Raw genomic sequence first — 24,971 nt, 5'->3', positions numbered from 1 at the left:
ATTTTTCACCGAAATGCTTTAGGATGTTCAAATATTTTTTTTAAATGTGCTTTGGCGGTTGATATACAACTCCAATTACTATCTTTTGTCTATTTGATTAAATTCCTACCATTTTTAATTTAAATTCATTTGTTTGTATTTGCTGTTCTTCGTAATGGCAAATACTCTCTTTAATTGTGACAGCGCTACCTCATCTTGATTTATTTTGCGGGTGTAATGTACAAGTTAGTTTATAGCATCTGATCTTTAGGTAAGTGTGTCTCTGAGAAGAGACATGTATCATTTTTTTGTCTTCTGTCGCTACTCTTACATTTTTTAAATCATCGGAGTTTTAAGTGAGACAAAGATAATCATGTTGTTTACATCTTCTACTCTAGACATTCTTTTTTCAATTCTTCAAAAATTGCATACTGTTCAGACTGGTTTTTCTTTTGCTGATTTACGCTTTTTTCTGTTTTTTGAGCATATGATTCCTCCTTTATTATTGTAGTAGAGATAAGTGTTCACGGTGTATGTTGTACATGTGTATGTTCTAAGCTGTCTAAGCTGATTTTCATCGCAATTTGAGCAGACATGCTTTGTTTTCATCGATTTTTTACAATTGGTGTAAGGTGGTCCTCTGCATATTTGAAGCATTTTGAATATAATTAATTATTATTAATTTAAATAATGTATTTTGTATTCATTATTTTTAGTTGCATGGTATTTGAACTTATCAAACGACCTCGAATATCGCTATCAGTTCTGAAGTCACAATACCTGCATTGTTCCCCATCCTACATTATAAATCATCACGAATCCGCGTTAAGCGAAAGTGTCGGTTAAACTTAACCGGCAAAGAGATTTTCATCTTTCAGTTAGGTCATCCCAAGAGGAGAGATAGCATCGTCGATTGGTCGGCATGATCTCGTTCTCAAGAGAATGATTTATATTATCGGTCGATTTCCGAATTTCTTTATGGGCTCGTTATAACCAGATCAAAGCAAACGATAAAAGCATATTACTGTTAGTTTATGCGTATGTGTTTGTGCGTCCATTACATAACTAGATATAAAATATGATTAAACCGAGCATTGTAACTAAGTGTAATTGGAATCTGCTACCTCCGTAGGTGGAACCGTTTTGTATCGCATTAATTGCTCGTGTAAAAATACATGTTATATTTATTGATGGTTGAAGGGGGCCGGTTTATCATAGGAAGCTATAGGAATTAAATATAATGGTATTGTGTATACTATGAAAGTTATTAAAGTTATAACATTATATTGAAATGTTCCATAGTAAAAAATGCTATTAAAATAACACTTTAGGAAGGGCTAAAGCATCGATAGCAAAACTTTTTTGACGGAGAGTCAGAATCAAATAGAAAAAAATGTAATAACAACTCAATATAATGTATTAGTTGAACTAAGTAATTTAAAAAATTAAATCAATGTTTTTAGTTTACTCTTAAATCAATCTATGATTGAAAAATTAACACAAAATCGAAATTAAATAGTATAATTATTATATATTTTTTCTAAAATTATATTTTTAAATTGAGTTCTTATGTTAATTGCCTAATTTTATTATATTTTATATTATTACATTTTTAGATTTGCCATGAAGGAGTCGTAAAGGTCGGAGGTTTTGTGACGTTCTCCCACGGGCTGATATTATAAGAGAAACAGTGTCTTTAGTTAGCTGAGTCGAAAAAAGCAGCAATACCATCGTCAAGATCGTGCATTGACGTCGGTGTATCAACATATCTTCATCTCGAACGTCTTACTCGAAAGCGACGTTTGTCAGCTGTCCAAGTTGAGCCTAGTACAGCTGACTGAGGTGAGTCGACAATAAGATTAAGACTAGTGGTCGATCTTGATATTAATCTTAAAACATTTATAAGTTGGAAAAATATAACATGCAAATTTTGATTTGTTGCACATGAATATATATTCAGCACAGCTCAGCTCCTTAAAGTATGCGCTAGCAACGAATCCGTGATTTCTTCTATATTCAAATCTGTATTAGAAATTGCAAGGTTAAGTCAGACACGACACATGTCATCCTCACCACGTGTTGATTGTTCTGCAATCGCTAAAAGACCAAGAGAGTACGCAATATGTGTCGCGTCGCTTAGTACCCCATCTGGCGGCAATTGGGGCTGTTTCTTGCTACTGCCATCAAAGAAATTAATATAAATTTTGATATTTTAATATTATTTCGTTATTTTACTAGTACTCGATTCTTGTTAAATAAAAGTCTCATATTTTTTGTGAAATTTTTTTTTTAAATTTTGCGACCCAAAAAAAGTTTTTCACATGCACTCATTGTTTGCGCATCACTGATCTAATAAATTGATTCAAGATTTTATTTTGTATTTTAAAAATATTTGCCATCTCAATTTAATTCATAATTCACAATATTTTCAATGGGTCATGGGTTCGCCATCGCTAAGTTATTTTTTTATCGCGATTGCGAGCAATATTCACCATTTATGGTGATTTTTAACGACGCTATGGTGGCGCCGTTAAGCGGTAAACTATTACGATAAATTTCAATTGTTGCCATTTATGGACAAAGGGAACGGACAGCCATTGAAAAATTGATATTATCGTAATATTATAAACGATCGCCATGTTTTATTATTATAATCTTCATCCAACCATTGATTTATGGATCTCGTGCAAAAATCAAAACAGTTAAACGTTATTTATACTTGCTATTTTTGACTTACGCATGCGCGAAGCAATAAACGCTAGTTTGTTACTCATACGCAGTTACGAAGTTACACAACTAAGCGTTTTGTGATATATGTTTTAATTAAATTAATTTAATTTTGAAAAAATAATGTTTTGATGCTAAAAAATAAAAATAAACACCTTGGGCTCGTCCGGGATTTGAACCCGGGACCTCTCGCACCCTAAGCGAAAATCATACCCCTAGACCAACGAGCCATGTGTTGGATTGTTGCAAATAATATATATTGAGACGAGTTTAATAAATATAAATAAATTTGAATATACAAATATCAGGGCTGTTTAATCAAAAAAAGAATCGCGGTATCGTGGCATTTTAGACGGAGTTAAAGTCGCGGAGTCGTAAAATATCGATCAACTCTAACGGCAGTTTTTTGTTATTCATTTTTTAAATGTATTTCACATAAATAAGAAATGTTTAATGATTATAACAAATCTTTTTCTACGTATATATAGTTTTAATTGTTGGAATTATTTATTGCTATAATTTTTTTACGCTCTCAAAAAAAGATTGATTTTATTACAAATTTCAAGAGTCAATGAATTCTGAAACTACTCCACAGCCCTGGTTATAAACAAATACTATATTTAAATTATATTTACATAGTGAACATTTTGTCCGATAGATGTCAATACACATTTTTATTTATTTATTTAAAGACTTGATTAAAGTTAATTATATTTTGAAATATATTATTTTAATTGATTAATACTCACAATTATAATTTTTATATTAAAATTTGACAAAATTCAAAAAATTATGTACATAATATTAATTTTATTCAGTAATTTTCAACAGTGTGTACATGTCAAAAATACACACCATTTAATTTATCATCAAAGGCAATTAGGTTAGATTGTTATTTTTAGAGTAAAAAATACCCTTTTATATTTTTTCTGGCGTATTATGCTCCCTAGCCTTCCCTTTTAAAAATCATATTTTTAACGCAATTTTCTCGTCAAGTCGTTGTAGAATAACTTTTTTCATAATTTGTAATTTGTGAAAGTATACAAATGTTTTTTTAACGTCTTGAAAATATTACAGCAATGCACACTTTAACGATAATTAACTGAATAAACACTTTTGGTTGCGTTTAACTGGGTTTATCTTACTGTACTTTTTATATCTCGTTTTTATTTCTACGTTTTATGTGCAAAGAACAACGTTACGATTCCATTGTTCACTCCTGTGTATAAATTTTATTTAAAAGCCTTTTGTTATAAAGATTTATCTCTTTATAAGTGAAGGTACAGGGCATACGTTCTGTTTTTCAGGAAATATGTTGCTTCGAACTCGTTTATAAAGAGTTGTACAAAGACACATATCTTGTGTTAACGAATATCTATAAATTATCCCTTTATATTATATATTTGAATGTAACATTATAGTTTAATATGTGACAATATAGAACATATATAAAAAAATATGCTACTCTAACTTTTGTAAATATTTTTTATATCCATAAACTATCCCAAATAAGCTATTATTTAAAGAAAATCGAAAATGGTTCTAGTCATAAAAATGCACATTATTTACAAATAATATAATATTAAAAAAAAATAATCTGCAAAATTTACGCATTAAAATTTTTTTTTAAAAGGAATTCGCTAAAAGTTAACATTATATTCGACAAACAGCTTTATAATAATTCTGTACCAATAAGTGAAAAAATCGTTTGAAGCCGCTATCATAGATTTAAATTTACTTCAAAATGTTATGAATACAAATTTTATTTACGTCCTCCTAACTCAAATAAATGAAGGAAAAGCACAAATTAGCCACTTATTTCAAGGCTTTGCTAAATTAAGCTTATAAAACTAATTGTTTTACTGTACCATTCATGAAAATATGTAGTTTACTATTACACTATTGTAGAAATTGTAAAAAAAAATTAATTTACCATTCTTAATCTAAATAAAATTTGAGCCAAAATCCATTAAAAATGTTAAAAACACTTGCAAATTAAAATGAAAAAAGATACAGTCGGTGCCAAATACAAAGGAAGACAGTGAATAATTTATTATTTATTTATTACATTATTTTATTACGAACAATAATAAACATTGGAAAAAATATGAAGCACACCTAAAACACCATCCCATTATTTTTTCCAGCTCCTCATAGCTATTGCCAAAAACATTTTTGTTTTTGGGAAGCTCGTTGAGAAGCTGGATGGCTCTTGTAAAATGAGCGTTCTCAAGCTCTGACGTCCTGGCCGCAACGGTCATGAATATGGAATGCGATCGCGACTCTTACGTAGGCGAAAGTCACTGAGCGTTTTGACCATCGTGACGCTTTTGAGTAACTTATGATGTATTTATTTAATTTAAATAAATAAATCGGTTGATGACTGTTGGCTGATGTGAGTCACCTGTTGCTTGACTTTCATACGCGAGGCTTACAACACGTTGACCCAGATTGTTGCTATAAATTCTAGAAAGTAAATATTTAATAATTTGTTAACAACAACCGGCTCGTTGGTCTAGGGGTATGATTCTCGCTTTGGGTGCGAGAGGTCCCGGGTTCAAATCCCGGACGAGCCCTTCTTTTTTGTTTTTGAAAAATTACTTACTTTTGCATATAAGTTCATACGGTTATAATCAACTCATATATGTATTATATATATATAAGCTTCTCGACGAACTTTTCTGAATATGTTTACTAGTATATTTGTATCTATAAAGACATATTCAGAAAAGTTCGTCGAGAAGCTGGAGCGTTCTCGAGCGCTGACGTCCTGGCTACAACGGATCAGAACAAGAGACGCAATCGAAAATCTTGTTTTTCTTAAATGTAGCGATTTACAACACACATTTATTGAAAATGTATTATAGACACAAAAATAACTGTGTTGTGCTTTTTCATGAAGGATCGCGAGTCTAAAGGTTTTTCAACATTATACATAAACACCCGAAAATTGTAGAAAAAATCTTTTATTCAAGACAACCAGAAAGTTAGCTTTTAAACTATGATTAAATTAGTTTTAATGTGTAATTTGAAAACAAACCCTGCAATTATCAATTAGAAAGTTTTACTTTATGCTTTGTTATCTATCATTAGAAAAACATTATTAATTGTATAAATTATCCATATGTTTCTCTAGTTGTATTTTTGATTAGAAGTGTATATATTTTTAGAACAATAAGTGGAATGCGCACCTGTGTTGACCTTAATTGTTGGCTCAGGAGTTAATGATGATGAACGATGATGTACATCAAAGCAGTTTTGTAATTGAGCCCAAACAGAAAAAAAATCCCAATTAACTCTGGATGTTCTGGAAATGATGGAGAGTGTTATGGTGGCGTTAACAATCTCCTGACATGCAATTTTACCCATTATACCCATACGATTCGAGCTTCACACAGAAGTGTAAACATATAATCTCGTGGCCTACCATAGGCGTCAGATTTGATTTATTGCATTAACACCTTCGATACTAGTAACGATTTTTTCGTGTTATAGAATCGTGCGAGTTACTGTAAAAAATGTTTTTATTACGATCGTTGAAATATGTATGACTAATGACATATATCGAGATCGAACATGGCAATAATATTAGATCTGATAATATGTATAATATGTATATTCACAAATAAGATCACGCATTATTTTCATAACGTATTTACTTTCGCTTTCAGTTTGTTTTATTATTGATTTTATAAAAATAATAATTACTGAGAAGCTAGCGTGTTAAGATATGTATACAATCACCACAGACACCGTATCATTATAATTATAAACAGCATATACAATTTTATATGAATTATTAATCAAGTCGCTAAATCCGAAACTCAGATTAATCTTACGCATTATATTTTTTTTATACTGCAATTTTCTACAATTAATAAAACACGTAGGCAATTTATATGAATGGACATCAAACCATGCACGGTGTGTTATTATGACACGTCTTAACAGTAACGATTATTATAATGATTGAAGCATGATTGATGATCTGTTTTGACAGGCGACATTGGAAACTGTACAAAAACGACCGAGACAAAAATTGAGTTTTACTTTTCTGAAATGGATGAATTATTCATTGGGTCACACAGGTGTAGTTTGGGAAAGGTCAAATGTCACACGTGAGTTTTTTTATTATATGTAGACAGTATAGTTAAGAACGCATTTCTAGGTCGCATTCCTTCTCAGATGCATCTTTGATGTAAGAGATATCTTTTCCTATCTGAGATCACTGGCCAAGAGGACTCTTGTTTAATAATTGTTAATCATTTTAATGGTTCAATTATCAGATAATACGAAAAGTTAGTGTGGGTGCAATGACTCAATTACTGAGCTAAGAGATTAAGCGAAACGCTTCCAGGCGTCAATTACGCAAGCTCTAAACTTTTCTGTACTGGATAAGCGCAAATAAATTGAATAATTGCCAGTATCATAATTTACTACAGTTTCATGATATTTAATAAAAGAACAATTATTTGCATATAATAAGTTGTACAGCAAGAGTACGCACATGGTATTAATCTCGTAGATAATCCAGAATATTAAGGGCGAACTCCTTAATAGCGTTGGTTAAAATACATGCACGCGTTTATTTTTACTGCTTTATTCGGCTTCTAAGGGTTCAATTTAATGTAGCTTAGATTGATGTGAGTTGGGGAGTATGGAAAAGTTGCACGTAAGAATAACCGTATAATTTCTGGTTTAAAATTAGGGACGTCATTTGAGATTTTTTCAGGGAAGGTACTAAAGTTGGCTAGTCAAATGTCGTTTTTTAAATATTTCGTTCTCATAAAAAAATATTAAATGACAAGCATTTTTGTGGCCAAATTCAAGGGGGGGGGGCAAATGCTCCCACTCCCCCCCCCCCCTTTCAATGATATCCCTGATGTGTACTCAGAAGTCATACATAAAATTTACTTACAGAAATATCGTTAAATAATATATTATAAATCTATCTGATTTCACTGGCATGCCAGTGAAAGTATATCTTCAATGGTAATACATATTCAATGTGACATATACACCTCAAATACTATGCGAAGGTGTGGTTACTATCTAAATTTGAATATGTGTTGTCGTATTAGATCCATTATATTAATTTTTACGACCATGCGAATTACTATAGCGTTTGTTTTCTATTATGTAAACACTAATTTTCAATAGCATAATAATTGCGTTGTTAAAAACAATACTAATTCGCGTATCGTAACGCATGACCCGTGAAAATTAATGATCCGATTATGCCATAATACAATAGTCCTCGTGACATGTTCGTCTAAGAATTTCGATCAAAACATTTACAAGCGCCATTAATCAATGGTGAATAAATTTTATTGTCGCTGTTTTGATTTAACGCTCGTTAGCTATAACGGGGGACGCGTGATTTTTTAACGATGGCCACCCTGAATATTTTTTCAAAAGGTAACGTAATACAGAATGTAAATAATATTTTATTAAATTAAATTGAAAGCACTGCTGTTAGAGTTATCAGTCAAAGCAAAGTTGTGTTTGCGTGTGTACTTATAATGGTGCTAAGGTAAGGAGTGAAAAGCCATCCGGTATCACTGATGAACCCATTAATAAATGAATGTTAGTAGGTGTTTAACGATCAATGGAATTTAAGAGCAATATTTAGAAGTATCCATAACTATTTTTTATGAAACATATATTTTTATGAAAATAGTAAATTATTTTAAAATAATATATTACATATTCGCAAAATTAAATGCTTTGTATCTTAACTTTCTGAATACTTCTTGTATATTAGAAATAATTATATATTATATTATATTACTTATGGGCTCTTTAAAGAAGTCAAAGATATAATCTTAAAAGTTGAATATTTTCATAGCATATATTTTTTTTAAAATATCATGCCTTTATATGTAAATAAAAAAATAAAGTAAATATGATTTGTTATTAATAACACTTTACAGGCCGTTGGAAATGCAAGTGTTAATTTTATGCACCGTCCGCTGTTTTTTTTTATGAATATATTATATTTTTTACTCTATCGTTAAATAGCTTTAACTTTAAGTTTTTTGTGATGGGCGTAAAAAAGTAAATAAATACGAATTTATATACAATGCAGATGTTTTCAACCTTTAACACTCAGCAAATCAATATTTTTTCATTAAATTATTTAATTGATTTCAATATATTTACAATGGCAAAAATATAGACATGTGATTTTATGCACTTAACAGTTTTTTACGACCAGTAAAATGCTTGAAAAGTGGACCGTCACAAAGTTATGATTGATCGAGTCTAATTACACAAAAAAAATTGCTGCCATTAGAATATATGGAAAATTCTCTATACCATATTTTTTTTATCGATGTAAAATGACGCATAAGCGGCTCATAATAATATTTTTTCAATGAAGTATATTTGAGTCTTAAGCTTGTTAAGTGTTAAGATATCTTAAATACAAGTTGCATCGCAATAAAAACAAGTTAACTGCATACAAATTGGGAATGTGTTATGCGATATGTTTCGACGCGTTAACCAAAATTTATGTTCTCGGTTTGATAAATGTCAGGCTAGAACGGTTGACATTTCACCGGCATAATTTTTTTGCCTAAATTTACTGAATGTTTTAAAAATATTTACATTATTTAAATTAATTTATTATTACAACTTTTTCGATATTATTTTTTTAATTAAAAACATTTTATTAGGTTTTAACCATTTACTGTTTTCTATTACAGTACTACATGTGTATTTCTTTTTTAGTTTAAAATGGTTTTTAAATTAAGCAGAATACCTGTTTTTATAAATTCTATTTATATACTTAATGATGCTTATATTGATATAAGTGAAATATTTATCTACACAACAATGCCAAATCTATTATATAAATATTTGCATTTTAATTGAGCAGGTTTAGCTTAACTTGAGAAAAATGCACCAAATCCAATTGAGGTGATTCGTCATGACATCAAAGAGCGGCTGAATACATAATGACTTGACAAATAGCCAGGATATATATTTTAACCGAAATCGTGACCAGTCTGGTAAAAAAAATTTTCAATAAATTATAAACCGACTTTTATTATTTATTCATGAAATTAGTAAAATATGTGTTTGAGTATTACATAAATATTTGCTAAATCATCTCAGCGTTGGCGTAGGTTAAAATCTTGTTCATCTCTCCGAACAGAGATGTCTGAAAGTAAAAGGATAAGGAGTCTATAAAAAAATACATTCTATAGACGCGTGAATCGAACTTTAATTGTTGCATTATTTGGTTTACTTTGAATTTTTGTCGGTGGACCGCACGTAGTGTTCAAGTTTGGTGACCATATTTTGTAATAATGATCAGTGAGACTATGTATTTTTAAATATATGTACATATATATAGTTTTAAAATCTAGCTATCAATAGTATGTTTTTATTTCTCATATTTATTTGGACGCGTACTGAAAACTACAATTATAATATTTCTATTTATATTAGGCTGTGCAGTAAGAAACTTTCTTATTTTATTTTGAGTGAATTATCAATATGAAGATGTTGACTTATGCCATAAAAATCATACGCCTTTACAATTACTACAGTTAATCTCTTGCATTACTATCTCAAAATAATATTATTAATTGTCAACATCTCAAAATGAATTAAAACTTATAAATATTAATATATTTATTAAATTTAATAAATTCATTTTTAAAGTAATATAGGCCTTAACTTTTTAGTTACGTTTTTAAGTTAAGATACGATTTTGATAATTTTATTTTAATATTATGTATAATAATTAGTCTCAAAAGTATGCTGAATCATATGCACAAATGCATTATGGTGGTAATATTGTGTTAAATCATATTGAGCCATGAGAGTAGCTCAATAATGGCATTATAGTGATACCAAACTGACTTTATTATATACTTTTTTATTTCGTGTCTGGTATGTTTCTCATTGTGTGTCACAATAAAAGCAAGAGTGGAATATTTGTAGAAGTTTACGCTTCACAATCGGATGAATGGAACCATCTAATGATTCAGGAGATTCCATATATTTTTTTCTGACATATTAAATTTTATTTGAGAAAAATATAGTACAAGAGTATTTATCATCAATTGTTATTTTGCGAACGGTGAAAATGGGTAGTTTTAACGTTAAAAGGAAAAGGGCGTTTACGTTTCGTTGCCCTTAGCTCACTATTATTACGTAGACGTGGATGAACTTTTGTAGCCTTTGAATAGACAGCGGGGGATGACCGTCAAAGGATCTAGCAAGATCATCAATTATTAATAGCCATTGTGGTGAGACGTTGATTAATTGTTGTGTGTAAATCCCGTGAATTACATCTTTATACTATGTGTTACATACAGTAATGTAGAAAGAATATGTGTACAATTGCTAAGAAAAAGTCAATAGAAAGGTAATAAAATATATACAACATATATTTTGTAAATAATATAAAAAAATTATATTCTAAATAATTATTATAATAATATTATACAATATTTTTTATTTTCAGTGACATCTATGAAAACTAAATAGTATAATTGGTTTGAAACTTAAATAATTAATTTAAAAAAAATATATAATTTCACAAAATATAAAAATGCATTATAACACAAAATTTTATTCAAATGATATTTTATAAGATTTCAAGTGTAACATAGATAATTATTTGTTATAGCTATAGCTAGTTTAATAACCCATTAGAGGCACAGGTGTCCATATGGACCCACAAATTTTGTTCTTTTAGTGACATAGATTTTTATTTATATTTTTGTACATTTCTCATGCATAACTTTCAGAGAACTAGTAAATGAAAGAAAAATTTTAATATTCTCTAAGAGTTATTATAAAATGACTGTGCCACATGAACACCGGTGACACTAAAGTTTTTTTTCGCTTCTCAAAATCTAAATAATTATATTGTACTTAATGAAAGAGTTTTATTTTTAATGGCTTAATTAAATTGTCCGCTAGGGCGTAGTTGCCAGGGGGTGGGGTTCTGCGCTTAGCAAAGTACGGTGATTGCAGTGAAGATTGAAATCTCGAATCAGTTGTCCCGCTGCAAGTGAAGGGAAAAGTTATTTTTTCTGAATTTCGGCTTATTAGAGAAATGGGAGGAGATTAACGATTTTTTCATCTGGTTTCTTATAAACAAATTACTCTGGCGAGAACGGGTTTACGTTGAAATTAGCCAAGCTATATCCACTTACCATAGGCTCACGTAATTTAATACTATTCTTGTCTGTTTCAGAATGCTATATACTTGTTGGAGTTTAAATACGCGTTAGGACAACAATTAAAAATCCGTTTTACGTAGAATCGTTGATTGCGCCTGAAAACAAATTACGGCCAGTCCATCACGACAAAAAATTACGCGTCATTATATATTATCCATTTTTTTTGCAACTTATTAACGCAAAGCGCAATCTTTGAGGAGCCCAGATCAAGGCCTTCATTTAATCATATCTTAAAATAGCTCTGAATATAATTTATTAAGTTACTACAATTCATCTAGACCGTGGCTATTGTTAAAATATTTTCAGACATCAAATCTCACCTAATTAAAAGGTAGTAACAAACGAAGAATGAATTTTATTTTGCCTTTTGGAGTGAGCATTTTGATTTAGATTACTTTTATTTTGACCATTAATCAAATAATATTTAGCAGATGTGCGCGTAGACAAAGGGTCAATTTATTATGTGAGAATGTATAATTACTCACACAGCCTAAAAAAATTGTGTATTTTATTTACAAATCCTGATTGAAATTTAAATGTTTAATTAGCCACGCCACACAAAATCCAAGATGTTTTATAAATAAAATATATTTTTCCTCTAAAAATACAATTTTGAAATGTGTAATATTTTATTTATATGCTAATATTTTATTTGAGTGTAAAGATACATTTTCTGAAATTCCTAACTGTTTTATTCACAAAACGTTAAAAAGTAATTGTTTGCGCAGTTATGAATAATACAATAATTAGCTTATATTGCATATGGGTTACTCTAATAATTATTATGTTCAATTTGGTTGTGAGAGGAATAAAATAGTATTACAACTTCGTATTACAAATATGTTTTTTTGGAACGGACAGTGTACATGTATTTTTAATTCAAGAAATTTTAACATGGGAATTAATTTAATGCCTTGTGAATATATTATAATAATATAAATAACTAACTGTTTTATTTTAATTTTGTAATAAATAAAATATAATAAGAAATGCTTTTAAATAATTTATTTTATCACTTAAATTCATATAGGGGCAATTCAATTAATAATTTATTTTTAATATTATATGATAATTAATTTTGTAAAATATAAAACGTAAGATTTTAAAATATTTTAATGATTATAGATTTGTAATTTGGAGTTTTAAATTTGTAATAATATCATTAAATTTGATGATCATCAATTTAGCTGTTAAGGCCGTGTCAATGACGTTTGTTGTGTAAATGTCATTGTACAGCTTTAAATGATTTTGTAAATAAAATATGTAATAAGCTAGATATATAAACTGAGTTTATCAAAGATATACATCATGGCTTATAAATTGACGGTATGTTCTCAACATTCGTTCCTAACCTCACTTTTACGTCAATCTTTTCGAAATGGTATAAATATAATAAAAGCATTCAAACGCCTTCAAAGTACTGATGCAGAAGCAGTGTCTGTTGCTTTAAGTGATACTTTCACAACAGATTCAATTAACAATGAATCTATTTTTAAAAATCAAAGGACAAATATGTCAAATGATATGTCTCCTTCGACTGTATGGAGAGAATTTTTCAAGACTAATTTAATAAACAAGACAAGCCACGGAGACTTACAATTCAAACATTTGTCTATAAATTACATAAACGATTACATAATGGAAAGTAAATCCGATGAAAATGATGTTTACCTTAATACATTGGTAATAAAGTGCTTAGAAAGTAATGTTATACTTTCACACAGTGTCATCATAAAACTGTTGCGGATGTATTCTAATAAAGCCAACATAATCATGGTTACGAAGCTTGAAAAACTGTATGCTCAAGATGAACATGTTAATAAAATTAAGTTTAATTATTACTTGGGGTTGGCTCATTGGATGAAAGGAAATATCAGTGAAGCATTTGCGAATTTTTCTATAGTTTTTCAAGGTAATTATGACTCAAAAGTCAGAATGAGAAAATTACTTAGAATATTAATATCAAACGCTATTGATAACAGCTCTGAAGCTACCGTCGTTTTAATAAAAAAACATTCACTTCAGTTATTCGAAGATTCAAATGAAAGATCACCATTGTTAGCATACTGGAAAGCTTGTATGTTTAGCAAATGGTACCGAGATAATCAAATAGCTATTAATCTATACAACGATAATGAAAAACTTAGGTTTTATTTGGATGATTCGTAAGTATTTTGCATTGCTTAACATATTTTTATTTTTAAATAATATATTTTTATTCTTTTAGATTATATTACTGCACTTCTCAAGCTTTAAAGTTGAAAAAGGAAGATATCGTCATAGATATTTTACAACTGTTGCTAAAATACAATAAACATCATCAGTATTCATTGATTATTGAATATCTCTTTGATTATAGATGTAATTTTCCTAATTATTTTTTGATTTTTTGTTTTTTATCTATGTATGTCTAATAATTTGTAATATATTTTCAGTCCGTAATGGCGACCTTCAAGGATGCTTGGAGGTAATTAAAAATTGTTTGACTCTGAAAATACAATTGAGAAATCATAATGATAAGTGCATAAAAATGCTAGAGCTTTATTTCAAAAATGATGATTTGGCTCAGCTCTTAAAATGCGTAGATGCCTCTTTGCATACTTTTAATATTAAGTTTTAATGTATAGTACAAATTTTGTAAATTTAATATAGACAGTGTTTGTAATAATAAAGTTGTTTTATTCACTTATTTCTCAGATCATACATTTATACATTTTTATATTTACTTTATTAAAGTATTAAAACTTACATTAATATTTACATTTAAAATTTTAAAATAAAATTATATTATAATGAAGTAATTTCTAATTCACAAGTATTGTCGTTTCCGGATATAGATATCTTTTCTTTTTCTTCGTTTAATTTGTCTCGTTTTTGTAAAACATACATGCATCTGTAAATTAAATAATATATGTTCAGTGTTAAAATATCTTACACAATTAATTGTATTAAATAATAACTTACACAAAAACACCAATACTGGGTGCCGTAAAAAGAGCCGCTAGAATACAAAATGCTCCCGGAAACGATGTAATTGTATGTACGTAAAATGCAGCAAATATTGGACTATAAACGGAATTTATAATCGCATCACAGACTCCAAAGATAGATATTATTTTACCTGAAATTAATTAAAAATTCAATATTATGTTTTTAAAGGTATCTTTTAACCCTTTTGTTGCTGAAATCTGATATATATAATTTTGCTACTTTGGCGAGAGTTGCCGAATTCAACGTTATTTAGAAATCGGAGCAGTAAAATATTTTTTTTAGGGATAAATAATAATTTTATTGAACAAATATATTTTTTAATATGTAATACATTGATATTTAGCTAGTACTCACAAAAGGCTTGGTAATCAAAGAGTTAATAATTATAGGGTATTACATTAAATTTGGCTAAATATACAGTAGAAAATCCATCACATACTTATATTTTTTATTTGCTATTTTAAAAAATATTTGCAACTATTTTGGCTAAAGACATCTAACAAAATATTTTATGAATTCTCATATTATTACTTATATTCTATCTAAGAATTTAATATTTTTTGGCACCTGTGATATACAAAATATTTTGCCCTTTGATACTACTGTTTAATATTTTTACTTCAAAAATAATATCGTTTTCATTACCAAAATTGTTTCTGAATAGAACTAATTGGGCATAGACAAAGTTTAAATATATACTACAACTGTTAAATTGTTAGACCTTAGTTTTTTAGGTTCTTTAGAACTAAATTTAACTCTAACGTATGTCATTATCTTCTTTTTGGTTATTTTACTATAAATACTATTTTTATAAGCAATGAAATTACTTTTTTCCCATAATTTTAAACAAATATTTAAATTTTTATTTTTTTAAATAAAAAAATAAAACATATAAAATAGCTTTTCGAACTGTTTTTTGGAACCCTTAAAATACTACAATGTAGCAAAATATAATTTTAGTAGAATTACAATCGAAATAAAGTAAAGTATAAATTTTGACCACAAGGATAGTAATAATATATTAGGAATCTCATGACCATACTTTTCAATTTTTTCCCAAAGAATAAAACTATAAATCCGCACTAAATTACAAATTGGTAAAAATGATAAATTCGACGGGTCTTTAAGTCATACTTTTAAACAAGAATAATTACAGTTCAATCGGTATATGTAATAAGTCTAAAGCATGTCTTTCAATATCTAACTATTTTCGTTATTCAGACATGGGTATTTGTTAAAAAATATGTTTTTAAACAATACAATTGAGTCAGAATTCGTTAAATAAATCACCTTATATATCTAACATCTGTAATAAAACATTTGGAGGAGACAATTTGTTGTTTTTGTGTCATGAATATGTTGATTCATTTATTTTACTTAATAAATTAGATTTGTAGACATTTGAGATTATGTCATGCATGCAATGGCGTAGCTAGGTGCGGACCGCCACGGTCGGCACTTGCTTGAGGGTGGCATTTTCGCGATGGAAGGACTGTTTGTGTATTGTGGTTCTTAAAATGAATGCGCTAAAATAGTGAATAGCTAAGAGTTAAGTTGAATATGTGAAAACAATAAACAACAGTTGCAAAAACTGCTGATTTTTTGACCGGCCGGGTCATAAAATCAGCATTAGCTGCCCCTATAGATAAAAATAATTTTAGCCGGCTGGGAAATTTCTGGGCAGTTTCTTGTAATCTGTAAAAGTTGATGTTCCCCATTGTTAGTTCGAGTCGAGCATGTGCTAAAATAATGAAATGCCTGATAATCTTTTACATATTAATAGTGAATATGTGAAAGGTATGTAGCGTAACTGGGGGAAGGGGGGGGGGCAAAAGGAGGTCATTTTCCCCAGAAAGTTTTGGCATATTGAAAACATGCATTAAGTTACAGATTTTTAGGAAGGTCAGATTTTCTATTAGATAATTATGTGTAGGGGGGGGAGGTAATTTAAGGATCACACTAGCTACGCCTCTGCATGCATGACTTTATTTACATTAACAATGTATTTTTCAATGACATTTTTCTTACCGACTTCATCGGGCTCGACAACTTTTGTCGCTATTGATCGTATTGCTATAACTGCAGTTCCTCCGATTAACTCAATAGCAGGTCCTAAATAGAACCAATATTTATTAGGAGCGAAAGCGTATACAAAACTAGCAATAACTTTGCTTATACAAGCAAGAATTGCAATGAAGCTATCGTCCATCTTTAAATATTTACTGAGAAATGTAATACCGACCAGAACACCTGAAATTAGATAGTTAATTAAATAATAATTTATATATTGTATTCAATACCATTACACACCTATAAGATTCATAACGATTGAGTAAGAGGAAAATATACTGAAATCAACTTCATTAAATTCATATTGTCTTCTTGCGTAGAGATAAAGCAATGATCCTGTACCTGAAAATGATAATAAATACATAAATAATTTATTATTTTATAGATTGTTTTTAAAACAAGGTTTATGGTTATTGTATAGTTTAATATTTCAGACTTCAGTGTCGTTATCAACAATCTGTATTATTTTTTATATTTATAATAATAGAAACTGTAAAGCTATGTATTAAACGTACAAGGTTAAATTTAATTATTGTGTAAATATAAGTACAATAGTTCTGAAAATACATCATATATCATATTGATTTATTAAAATGGTTTCATAATCTAACTTGAATCATATGAAGAAATAACGTATTCTTAAAATAAATTGTCTTTTATAGTTGTATTATGAATATCAGCAATAACAGCAATATTTTATGCACAAGATTATATATTTTTATAAGTATATAAATAATTGCACAACTGTGTCGTAGTATGTCAAAGTTAAATATGTATTTTATAGAATATGCTTACCATGTACAGGTCCAGCCACAATAATGTAGCAAAACATAACCAACAATGCTCTCATTCTCCTACTGTATAATCTTGGCTTGAATAAAACCATAAACGTATCATAAACGTATCTCAAATTGAAATATTCTTGGCAGCATGTCCCTTTCGGTATCTCATCTTTTTTTTTAACCTTATTTTCTTTGATTCCAAAGAATCCATAAATAAACCCACACACATAAATACACAAACATATAACAAACACTCCATAAAAACCCAACTTATTCAACAGAATTCCACTGAGAGCCGTCCCGACCGGCACACCGATTGATATGATAACATTTACGATTCCAATCCTGAAAGTTCTCTCTTCTGGAGACGTATGATCCGCTATGTAGCTGAATATGGCCATGAACATCATAGCCCAACCGCCGGTTAAAGACGGTGGTAGACCTTCAATCACACCAGCGACTTCCAGAGGCCATTCTAAGAAGTAATATGTGCACAAGATTAAACCTACAGCTGTGATGAACTCTCCAATGACTGGAACCATCATGTAAGGCTTTCTTTTGCCTGATCTATCGCTCCAAGCTCCGACGAACAAAATCATGATAGCTGGTAGAGCGGTTTGCAATGGAAGTCTCCAAGCGGTCATGTAAGCCACTAGCGCCTGAACTTCTGCTTCTTCTACAGTATAATTACCCTTTTGTTCAATTAAACTAGTGCATATTTCGTCCCCATAATTCTTATTCACTCTGCATGCCTTTTCTAAATTTAAGTTTTGAACAGCAAGACTAGCCAAGACACTAGGCATCACGTAGCACGCTAGCATTGGTTCTACAGTGATATAGCTCCTGATGTGTGTCAATGTTTGACCCAAAGATTTCTCTCTCCATCCTGATTTGTTTACAGGCACTTCTTCTTTATATTCCTTCTCCGGTTTACTATCGCTATTACTTTTAGTTTGATTCTCCATGGCTTATTATTTTTTTAAACTGTTTTTACACTTCATTTTTATAATAAGTTTGCGCGAAAATCGGACACACGTCTGCCTCACTCTGCGGACGCATCAATACTGAAAGTATCGAAGACGTACTCAACTAGTTTGATAATGAACACAGCATACGTTTAGTTGTTAAACAGGTATATGTCACTTGAAATCGAATGAATTTGTGTACATGATCTTTATTGTACATTCGTGCTACTTACTTCTTTATTATGTTTTGCCTCGAATTTTGTATGATAAAACCAGTTTTGGGATGGTAGATATTTTTCGTACGTAATGTTAGACTTCTAGAAAAAAATGGTATGTAATTTTGTTAGGAATAATAAAGTATTATTAATAAATATTAATAAAAAAAATAATACAATCTTGATTAAAGGAAATCTTCATTGCTTATTTTTAATATTCACATTAGGCATTAGCGAAATCTTGTGTATTAAAATAACATTGAAGGTCATAAATTAAGTGTGATTTGTCTAATAGTGACTTTTTCTGTAAAAAATCTAAAGTGAATTTCGATTAATTAATATATTTCTACCTTAGAAAATTGACGAAATGTTCAAGTTTGTTTAATTTTAAAGAAAATTAAATTAAAAACTAGTTGAGAAGAGCAAAAACCGCAAAATACAGTTCTATATGTTTTTCACCAATAAACAATGATCTTATTATATATTAATTTTTAAGAATTGTTTTGCCTTCTTCATTCAAGGATAATTATTCTTGTTAATTGCGCGCGACCTTGACCCTCGCGGTAAGGGCATCTTATCGGTCTCCGAAGGACCAGGGAAACACTTAGATTGATGTTTGAATATTTAATTCTGTTTTTTTTTTATTATATATAAAACAATAAATAGGCTTATCCCGCGTCCGTATTTCAAGGACGCTAACGGAATAAGAATGAAAGAGAAAATCGCGCTTGGGTCCTGGATATTGGCCATAGTAAGTTTTGCTGGGCTATGATGATTATTATATAATAAATATTGACTCGTATTTTTCAGATCAGAATTTTAATACGGATGTAGTCAGAATTTTTTTTTTACATTGGTCAGAATTTATATTAAAGGGTCAGAATATATATTATATGGTTAGAATTTATATTAAATAATAATAATTTTAATTGGAACATTCATGATTTTTATTTAATGCTAAGAATTTATATTAAAATGTTAAGAATTATTTTAATAGATGGTCAAAATAATATTTTCAGTTGGAAAAAGTGTTGCTGTAATGATGAAAATTGAAGGAGTTTTAGGCCTAATTTGTTTGGTTGGGCTCGCAACATTGTCAGATGTCAACACAACAAGCCATGCGTGCTCTCCACCGCTGCTCTGTCGTTATTCTCACTTCGTTTTCGCTCTGAATATCTTTACGTCCTACATAAAATTAAATAATTTCGTTGGGAGTTATTTGTGTGGTGCTCACTGTTATGATCAGCGCTCACTCACTGCCGCTCGCTCGCACCTAACCTTTTAAATATCTTATTCCTTAAAGGTGTATTAGCAATAATATTATAGTACTCAATCATTTTTATCAAGAGTTTTAAGAATCGACAATCACGACCAATTGAATCAATAAAAGTAGCGGCTTAGCAGCCACTTCAAACTGCAAGAGTTCAATTCGATCTTCGATACGACTTGAAATCTACTATGACGATCGTTTTTATTCAAACTGTATTACCATAATTAAACTGTTGTATATCAAGGTATTTTATATATAGATAAAGGTATTTTACTATAAAAATGCGGTGCTAGAAAATTTAAAATTAAATTCACCATATCAGCGGTTTTCTGCAACAAATCAATTATTTTAAATGGATTTTATGATATCGATAAAAACTATGCTATTACTGGCATATATTAAATATTGCAAGTATAAAATAAAGATGGTATTTTAATTCGCATTTATTAGCTTAATATGTTATATAATACATTGTACGATTTTTTAAATATTTAAAAGAAAAGTAACCATTTTATGTATTAGTGATCAAATTTTACAATTTTAATTTGTGCTTCTAAATAAATCGGGAAATTTAATGTGTAATGTAAAACTAAAGAAGAACTTTTTAAATCATGAATATTAAATGAATTAATATGTAAATACTTTATATAACACAGTTTCACTCAGATACATATTTTGATAGTTATTATCACTTGACCCTTCAGATATATAAATATGTGTATTATGTGTAATAACTATATTATCTAACTATTTACTATAAGGTTATCATAAATATGATGTACAATGTAGTATGTAATACTAATATTGTATGAAAAATCTGTCATTGTTATTCTAAATTCCAAATAAGAAATTAAAAATAATTTTTGCATTCCTAAAAAATTTTAATAAAACTAACTTTAAATATATATTTTAATAAAAACACATATTTGATTAAGTTAATTTATTTTTTTACTCTATTTGCAATAAATTAAACTAAAAAAATATATTATATAAATATAATGTTTTAAATTTATCATTTCTTTAGTCATATATGTAAATATGTATCTATAAACAGCGAAAGATCCACCGCCGTACATGTACGGCGATACCGCTCAAATGATTAATTATATCAAAATATTAAAAAAACAACCACTGATTTTTGACCAATTTTTGCCCCTTAAAGCTGAAATGACGTCCTTGGATCAAAGTGAAACGCGTTCCACATCCAAAGCCGAGTATCTTAAAACAATTACAGACGTCGTTAACGTGTAGAGAGAATCTTCACTTGCTCTCAAAAGTGATTCCAATATCTTTAGTGAAAGTTTCTCTAGCTAAAACGTTCCCACCAAGATCTTAGAAATAATCTGAAATTGATACAACATGATTGTTGATTGAAGCCCATCTCCATAAAGAATTTAAATCACTCTATAGAGCAAAGGAGTCCACAACAAATCGATAGTTTTAAATTTTCGGCATACAAAAAGAACTAGAATTTGTGTCATTAATAAATAACGGGAACAGCAGAGGACCCAGGTTGGACCCTTGAGGTACTCTCGAAATATTAGACACTAAATTTATGCCAAAAGTAGTGGATAAAAATTTGACTTAGGATCTATCCATACTTCGCATGCGAGATGCAGAAAAAAATATTTTTATGTGTTTGGGTAAGTCGACCGAGTGGCTAAGAAAATTTCCATAAATTTCCCGTCAAATATACTATTATACTCATCAAAAACTGGAACGAGAGAAGCAGAACGGAGATTATTACGCGGCGGTGAACAAAGAAGAAAGAACAAATATGCTAGGTATTCAAGCGGCAAACTGGTTGAAGTCGAACCCTCCTCCAACGTGTGAGATAGAGAAGCCATTGACCCAAAACATTGGTTTTGGAATGTGTCAGATTTCTTATACTGAATTTTTATAACAACACATTAAAATTTGGTTTGCATTTTTGCAATTGTATAGTATACAATTGCAAAAATGCAAACCAAATTTTAATTATAATATGTACAAATATTAATTATGATTGGTATAGAATGTATACCAATCATAATTAATATTTGCAAGGTAAGCAAATTGGTGAATTTGCATTAAGATGATTATGAATCATTATACTATATTATGATATGATGACGTAGATTTTTTACAAGGAATACTTGATCATAATATTCTGAAGAGATTTTATATTGCATTATTGCCGCATTGGTGATAAATATGTTTAAATAATTAAATTGACACCTGTCGATAGACTTGGCAAGTAATTAAATATTAAATGGAAGTGGTTTAAAACTTGAATAGATTAAACATTAATAAATCAATTATGCATTTTTTTTACCATAAGCTATAAAGATAAAATAATTTAATTTAGGTAATTAAGCAAAATATTTATTATAACTGTATTAGTAAACATAAAATATGTTCTTTAGTAAAAATAAAAATGTTTATAAAAATATACTATTTATTCATTAAATAAATATAAAAAAACTGGCCATGTAACTATATATTTTTTACATATCTAATTGTATTTTAATTAACTTATGTACTACAAATAAAATTATACAAAGATATTTTTATAATAATATTATAATTGAGTCATGTCTATATCACAAGCAACATTTTCTTCTCCTTTTAAAGATGTCTTTTCTTTTCTTTCACTATTTTCATCTCGTTTTTGTAAAACAAACATACATCTGTAAATTAATTAAAATAGTAAAATTTTATATAAATATAAAAAACAAGTATTTTAAATTAAACGAATCTTTTGCATCAAATTGTAGTTATATACTCATAATTTAAAAAATAAAAACTTACGTGAAAATTATGATAGCTGGTGCAGTAAAAAGTGCAGCAAACATATTATGTGCTCCCAAAAACATATTATTGTAAATTGCACTGAATAATGGGGCATAAATTATATTGACCAATGCATCGCATACACCAAATAGCGCAATAATCTTTCCTGAAAATATCAAATATTAATAAACTTAAAATTAATACATTAATAAGATTTATTTACATGCTACTAACCGACTTCATCTGGTTCAACTATTTTCGTAGCTATCGATCTTAATCCAATCATAGCCATAGCTCCAATTAATTCTGCAATAGGCCCAAAGTAGAGTACGATAGTATTGGGAGCAAACGCAAATATTAGAAATGCTATAACTTTTCCCATGCATGCTAAAATAGCAATTAAACTATCGTCCATCTGTAAATATTTACTCAAGACTGAAATGCCTATTAATGTACCTGAAATAAATTTTAAAATAATATTAAAATCATACTAGGACAGCTATAATCATCTTGGAAATACCTAATAAATTGACGATGATTGAATACGTAGAAAATATGCTATAACCGGTTGGACTAAACTGAAACGATCTCATCAAGTATAAATAAGTCAATGGACCAGAACCTACAATTGTATATTATTATTTTTATGATTAAAATATTTATATTAATAAAACGACTCACCTAAAATTGGACCAGCTATAATAATATAACACAATATCACCAAAATTATAATAGTATGTTTATTATACTTTCTAGGCTTGAAAATAATCATGAACGTATCATAAATGTATCTCCAATTCAGATACTCTCCACAGCAATTATCTTTAGCTGGTTGTCGTGCAGCATCTTTTTCAATATTTTTATCTTTGACTCCAAAATATACATAACATATAGAGAATGCATAAATAGCGGCACAGATCCAGAAAACTCCTTGAAAATGCAACTTTTCGAACAATATTCCGCTGAGAGATGCTCCAATTGGATTAGTAACTTTAGTGACTAGGTTCACCACTCCGATTTTGAAAGTACGATTTTCAATTGAAGTATTATCGGCTATGTGGCTGAATACCGCCATGAACATCATAGCCCAACCTCCGGTCAAAGCTGTAGGAAGACTTGCCATGATTCCAGCTACTTCCAGAGGCCATTCTAAATAGTAGATGGTACACAAGACCAAACCTAGGAATGATATAAATTCTCCAAATAAAGGAACCAGCATGTATGGTTTCCTTCTACCAGATTTATCACTCCAAGCACCCACAAATAATATCGTGATAGCTGTGAGAGTAGTTACCATCGGAGATGTCCAGGCTGTCATGTAGGTGACTAAAGCTTGAACTTCAGCCTCTTCGTCAGTCTTGTTGCTGTATCTTCCTTCCATAAACTTGGTGCACTTTTCATCGCCATAATTTTTATTAACCCTACACGCCTTTTCTAAGAACAAGTGTTGAACAGCTAAACCTCCCAAGATGCTCGGTAATAAGTAACACACTAATACTGGTTCTACAGTTACGTATCCTTGGATAAACGCTAACTTTTCACCAAATGACTTTTGTTTCCATTCTGATTTTTTAGACTTTTCTTTATCGTCTTTCTCTTCGGCGTCTCCATTAGTATTGGCTTTATTTTCGTCCATATTTAATATACACACTGTTCTACTCCGCGAACGAAACTGTACTGATTTAAGAAAATTATTCATAATGATCACGAAGTAAAAACATCTTTGGAGAAATATATGCATAAACAAAACCGGATTTCACTATGCTTGTTTATGAGTGTTTATTTTGATCCGCCGTAATATACAGCAACAGGTTTTGCAAAGGATCATTATAACTATATGTCCGTTTTTTATTCATTGTATAAAAATTTGACCTTTTGAAAAGCATCATATGAATTCACAATCGATAAAGTTATGTAAGTGATTATTAAAATAGAAATGAAACGGTGTCCTTGCTAGAATAATATATTATTAACTAATCGAAGCTGGAATTTAAATT

At 29.3% G+C, this 24,971-nt stretch overlaps 3 protein-coding genes and 2 non-coding genes across 5 annotated transcripts; 2 read left to right on the top strand and 3 right to left on the bottom strand.

Annotated features, from left to right (window-relative positions):
- Nucleotides 1-2,864: 2,864 nt before the first annotated feature.
- Nucleotides 2,865-2,936, bottom strand: TRNAP-AGG (transfer RNA proline (anticodon AGG)). The gene has a single exon. It is a non-coding gene; the product is annotated as a tRNA-Pro (tRNA).
- A 2,274-nt stretch (nt 2,937-5,210) lies between these two features.
- Nucleotides 5,211-5,282, top strand: TRNAP-UGG (transfer RNA proline (anticodon UGG)). The gene has a single exon. It is a non-coding gene; the product is annotated as a tRNA-Pro (tRNA).
- Nucleotides 5,283-13,094: 7,812 nt separating this feature from the next.
- LOC148231161 (uncharacterized) lies at nt 13,095-14,581 on the top strand. Its single transcript, XM_088194976.1, has 3 exons — nt 13,095-14,074; nt 14,137-14,270; nt 14,345-14,581. The coding sequence occupies exons 1-3, from the start codon at nt 13,218-13,220 to the stop codon at nt 14,527-14,529; spliced, it is 1,176 nt and encodes a 391-aa protein (XP_088051102.1). The 5' UTR covers nt 13,095-13,217; the 3' UTR covers nt 14,530-14,581.
- On the bottom strand, nt 14,568-18,916 carry LOC148231160 (putative peptidoglycan muropeptide transporter SLC46). The gene is made up of 5 exons (XM_088194975.1): nt 17,766-18,916; nt 17,211-17,312; nt 16,929-17,150; nt 14,874-15,030; nt 14,568-14,802 (listed from the first exon to the last, which is right to left on the bottom strand). Exons 1-5 carry the CDS (start codon nt 18,715-18,717, stop codon nt 14,697-14,699), a joined length of 1,539 nt encoding a protein of 512 aa, XP_088051101.1. The 5' UTR covers nt 18,718-18,916; the 3' UTR covers nt 14,568-14,696.
- A 3,703-nt stretch (nt 18,917-22,619) lies between these two features.
- On the bottom strand, nt 22,620-24,670 carry LOC148231159 (proton-coupled folate transporter-like). The gene is made up of 5 exons (XM_088194303.1): nt 23,656-24,670; nt 23,495-23,596; nt 23,209-23,430; nt 22,993-23,140; nt 22,620-22,871 (listed from the first exon to the last, which is right to left on the bottom strand). The coding sequence occupies exons 1-5, from the start codon at nt 24,608-24,610 to the stop codon at nt 22,763-22,765; spliced, it is 1,536 nt and encodes a 511-aa protein (XP_088050429.1). The 5' UTR covers nt 24,611-24,670; the 3' UTR covers nt 22,620-22,762.
- Nucleotides 24,671-24,971: the final 301 nt, after the last annotated feature.

The sequence above is a fragment of the Plectrocnemia conspersa genome, unplaced genomic scaffold (genome assembly GCF_051122295.1).
Source record: "Plectrocnemia conspersa isolate PC_06_02 unplaced genomic scaffold, ASM5112229v1 ptg000010l, whole genome shotgun sequence".
Lineage (NCBI taxonomy): Eukaryota > Metazoa > Arthropoda > Insecta > Trichoptera > Polycentropodidae > Plectrocnemia > Plectrocnemia conspersa.
This window is presented reverse-complemented; position numbering and strand designations above follow the sequence as displayed.